Source organism: Otolemur garnettii, unplaced genomic scaffold, assembly GCF_000181295.1.
Source record: "Otolemur garnettii isolate 467f Iridium unplaced genomic scaffold, OtoGar3 scaffold00105, whole genome shotgun sequence".
NCBI lineage: Eukaryota > Metazoa > Chordata > Mammalia > Primates > Galagidae > Otolemur > Otolemur garnettii.
The window spans coordinates 4,209,013-4,213,564 of record NW_003852500.1 but is presented as its reverse complement, the minus strand read 5'-3'; the positions used below and the strand labels follow the sequence as shown (position 1 = coordinate 4,213,564).

The following is a 4,552-nucleotide window of genomic DNA, read 5'->3' as shown; positions in this document are numbered from 1 at the left end:
TTTTTTTTTTTGCAGTTTTTGGCCAGTGCTGTGTTTGAACCCACTACCTCCGGTATATGGGGCCAACACCCTACTCCTCTTAGCCACAGGTGCTGCCCCATAATGAGGCAATTTTCATAAGACCTCTTCAAGGCAGAAGATGACAAGACACTGAGGCAGAGAAAAGTAAACTCCTTGCCTAGGCAGAGCTGGGTTTACACTTGTCTCCTTCAACTTCCTCTTTTATTACTATACTCCCAGATGAGTCTTTTCTTTCTCTTAGAATGTCAGTCTTATAATCTTAACTTTGCAAGGTGCTGTTCATGAGAATAAATTAAATAGCAGGAAGAAAATGCCCTACACAGAACTGGGCCCACAGTCAGTTCTCAATAAGCACTAGAGCCTACTGCTGTATTGTCAAGTTCAAGGTCTTACAGAAAGCCTTGAATTTCTGTGAGATTTGCCTTCCTTGTTTGGGTCACTAGAGAGATGACTGCTAGCTCCCAGCCTCCCTTGCCCCATCACTAAGTCAGGTGAGTTTAATATTAATTAAACAGCCCTCAGTAAGTGACAGCCTTATAATCCCACTTTCTCTCTCTGGGAGGCCTGAGAAACTTCTCTACAGTGCCCTCAACCCCAGGCTCCCGGCATCAAGGACAACCAAGAGTATGCAGTCCCCTCTGATCTCATAATGTGTGCCCCACTCCCTGCCTCCCTAATGTGTGTTGCTTTCAGATGTGGACTCAAGGGAGACCTGGCTGCTAACTCAAGCTTGCCTTGGTACACTGGGCAATCCTCAAACCTTCAGAGCCTGGGTTCTGCCAGTTGGGAAATAGGAAAAGTGGTATCCCCAGACAGACTGTTACACAGTGACACAGGGACTCATGGGCTGCCCATTCCTACCTGCAGGATGTTGTGTGTGGGCTTCTGGAGACCATCTGCAGAGACTTTAGGCACCATCTTTACAATGTTGCTCAGATCAACCCCTGTAGGGAGGGTGGGGGGGGTAATCACAAAATAAGCAACAAGTTGTCATCCCTGTGGGCTTTTGATGTCAAAACTCATGTCCCTTCTGCTAGGAACAGCCCATTCCAAAAGCCTTTCTGGTTGTGTATTTTCGATAGTCTTGCTCTGCTTCTGGGGCTAGAGTGCAAAGGCAATGGCATCATTATAGTTCACTGTAACCTTCAACCTGGGGCTCAAGTGATCCTCCTGCCTCAGTCTCCTGAGTAGTTAGGACTACAGGTGTGTGCCACCCTGCTCCTGCTTAGGCTGGTCTCAAACTCCTGGTCTCAAGCGATCCTCTTGCGTTGGCCTCCCAGAGTGCTAGGATTACAGGTATGAAGTACTGTGCCTGGCCCCACTCTAAATGTCTTTTGAGTATCTTCCCAGTTTTGCAACCTACCCTACCCCTTCCAATGTCCAATGGCAGGCCCAGCAGCCACGTCCACACAGGGTGGATGGGAAGGGTGGGGGATGCTTTTGCCTCTGGGCTCCAGGACAACCAGGGAAGTAGAGTGCTAGTGAGGCCATCACCAAGCAAAGCTGCATTATCATATGCTACATCTGAATAGTGAGGAGGATGTTCAGCCTGATGGGCTGAGAGAAGGGAGGGGACCCTGCAGCTTTTTCCCTTGGGGCTTTATACCTCTTGGCCCCGGCTGCATTCTTGCCCCTGCTGGGACCCTCATTGGAGGCCCCTACTATGCTAGACACTTCTGGTCACCCTACCAGCCCTGTCCAGGGTCTATACTCCATTCTGTGCCTGGAAGGCTAGGCCCTGACTTTTGGAGCCGGAACCCTGGGTCCCTTGCCCTCTGGTTATTGAGCTTTTCCAGTGGGGAGCTAGACTCAAGATTAGGGATGGGGTGTGCAGGTGTCAATTCCTTGCTCCTTGCCTCTACTTGACAGTCTCCTTTCCCACAGTTTCCACTCTTTGCTGTGGCTGGCAGGGGTCCTTGACCCTGTATACACCATTGCAAACAGTCCCCTCATGACTACTCTTCTCCATGTTCTGGTGTAGAACCTATTTCCATAGGCTGGTGACTGATACCCTCTTTTGTCTCTGTAAGCTCAAGCTGGGGTGCAGGTAGGGCAGGGAGGCAGGCAGCACTGCTTCTGAGGCAAGATTCAGGGAAAGTTTCTCCAAGGAAAGCACAATTAAAATGAGACCTATAGGAAGGACCCAGCCCCATACATATCTGGGTGAGATGATGGAAAGGAAAGGCTGGGCATGAGATGGGGGCAGGGTGGCAGGCCTGGCTGGGGCAAACTGGGGAGGGTATGAGGCTCAGTAGGCATGAAGTTACCATGCCAGGCATGATGGGGCTGAGGCAGGCCCCACTGGGCAGGGAGGGACCCCTCACTCTTGCATCTGAGAGGTAGGGATGGCCAGTAACAATCATACCACCCTACCCTGTGATTCAAACTGCTCCACAGCTTCTTTTACTGCCTCTTCTGGCCCTATCGAAAACTCCTCAATGTTCTCCTGCACAGCTGCATCGAATGTCTCCTGAGTGATGCACTTGGAGGCCATCTTCTCCTGCAGAGATGTCGATGTGTAGCTGACAGATGCACCTGAGCTGAGAAGTTAGGGCAAGAAGAAAGCTTCATCAAGAGTGGGTAGACAGGCTGGGCTCAGTGGCTCAGGTCTACAATCCCAGCTCAGCACTCTGGGAGGCAGAGGTGGGAAGATTACTTGAACTCAGGAGTTCCAGACCAGAAAAACAGAAAAAGTAGCTGGACATAGTAGTGGGTGTCTCTAACCTCAGCTACAAAAGAGGCTGAAGCAAAGGGACTGCTTGAATCTAGGACTTTGAGGTTGCTGTGAGCTATGTTGATGCCACAGCACTCTGGCCTAGGCAAGAGAGTAAGACTGTCTCAAGAATAAAATGTTTATTTTTTTCAAACTCCCGCGCTCAAGAGATCCTCCCGCCTTGAGCTCCCAGAGTGGTAGGATTATAGGCGTGAGCCACTGTGCCCAGCCCAGCAACTGTTAACATTTGGCTAAATTTATCAATGGGTGAGTATGTATATATGCATGTACAAGTTTGAGCATGGTGTAAAGACATCTTCATGAATCTCCCATGAAAAGGACATTCTCTTACACAATCACAACATGAATAAAATTTAACACAGAGACAATACTATTTTCTAATATATGGTCTATAATCAACTCTCTCATTTGTCTTAATAATTACTGTCCTTTAGGTCAGGGGTGGTGGCTCATGCCTATAATCCTAGCACTCAGGGAGGCTGAGGCAGGTGGATTGCCTCAACTCAGGAGTTCAAGATCAGTGTGAGCAAGAGTGAGACCCTGTCTCTAAAAAATACCTGGGTATGGTGATGGGCGCCTCCAGTCCCAGCTACTTGGGAGGCTGAGACAAGAGGATTGCTTGAAGTTGGGCGCCTCTAGTTCAGTGGTTAGGGCGCTGGCCACATGCTCCGGGGCTGGTGGGTTCAAACCTGGCCTGAGCCTGCTAAACAAACAAACAAAATAGCCAGGCACCTGTAGTCCCAGCTTCTTGGGAGGCTGAGGCAAGAGAATCGCTTGAGCCCAAGAGCTTGAAGTTGCTGTGAGCTATGACACCATGGCACTCTACCAAAAGTGACAAAGTGAGACTTTGACTCAAATAAAAAAAAAAGAGGACTGCTTGAGCCTAAGAGTTTGAGGTTCCTGTGAGCTATGATGCTGGCAACAAAGGGAGATTCTGTCTCAAAAAAAAAAAAAATGCTGTCCTTTAAAATGTATTTTTCCCCCTCGTCCTGGATCCATTCTAGAATCACATGTCACATAAAAGTGTGCTGGAGTGTCCTAGGGCAGCAGGACAGTGGTACAAAGATCTGGCAAAAATCCCAGTGGGAGGCTGAGGTAGGAGGATCACTTGAGCCCAGAAGTTTGAGGCTGCAGTGTGCAATGACTGCACCCGTGAATAGTCATTGCACTCCAGCCTAGGCTATAACATGGTGATACCCTGTCTCTAGCAAAATTTAAAAATTAAAAATAATAAAAATTTTATAGTCTCATAGTAAATTTGGGCCATGTGGAAAACACGGTACTCTGGCTCACACTTCTCTTTGTGGGAGGTGGCACAGAATGTGAGCACTCCATCTGTGTCTCTGCATACACTCACCATGCACTGAACTGCACACTGTCCTGGGGGAGGACTGGCTCCCTAGTCAGCTGGCAAAACTCAAATCCCAGGCCCTCTACTGTTCTTCAATTCTCACATGTGGGAAATGGGGATAAACACAGAACAGTAGTGAAAATTCAACCAACAACTTTAAAGCCCTTAGAATAGGATTTGGCACAGAGTAGAGGTTCAGTAAACATTAGCTCTTTGTTCCTTTCCCTTATTGCCTAAAAGGTAATTCAGTAATACCACTGTTACAGCCTTATCAAATTCATTGCAAAGAACCCACTGCTCAGATGAAGCCAATACACCAAGATAGCATGAGTTACAGCAGAGAAAGAGTATAATGTTACAGGCACCAAGGAAAGAGACAGAAAGAAGTTCTCAAATCTGTCTCTCCAAGAATTTGGGAGAAAGAAAGATTTTTTTTTTTTTTTTTT

At 48.0% G+C, this 4,552-nt stretch overlaps 1 protein-coding gene across 1 annotated transcript in view; it reads right to left on the bottom strand.

The window, feature by feature from the left end:
* Positions 1-4,552, bottom strand: part of ARMC6 (armadillo repeat containing 6) — a 17,027-nt gene that overhangs the window by 7,745 nt on the left and 4,730 nt on the right. Inside the window, exons 2-3 of the mRNA XM_023517150.1 lie at positions 2,395-2,561; positions 883-965 (exon numbers count right to left, since the gene is read on the bottom strand). Coding sequence (XP_023372918.1) covers positions 883-965; positions 2,395-2,515 — 204 coding nt within the window. The 5' untranslated portion in view covers positions 2,516-2,561. The remainder of the gene's footprint in view (positions 1-882; positions 966-2,394; positions 2,562-4,552) is intronic.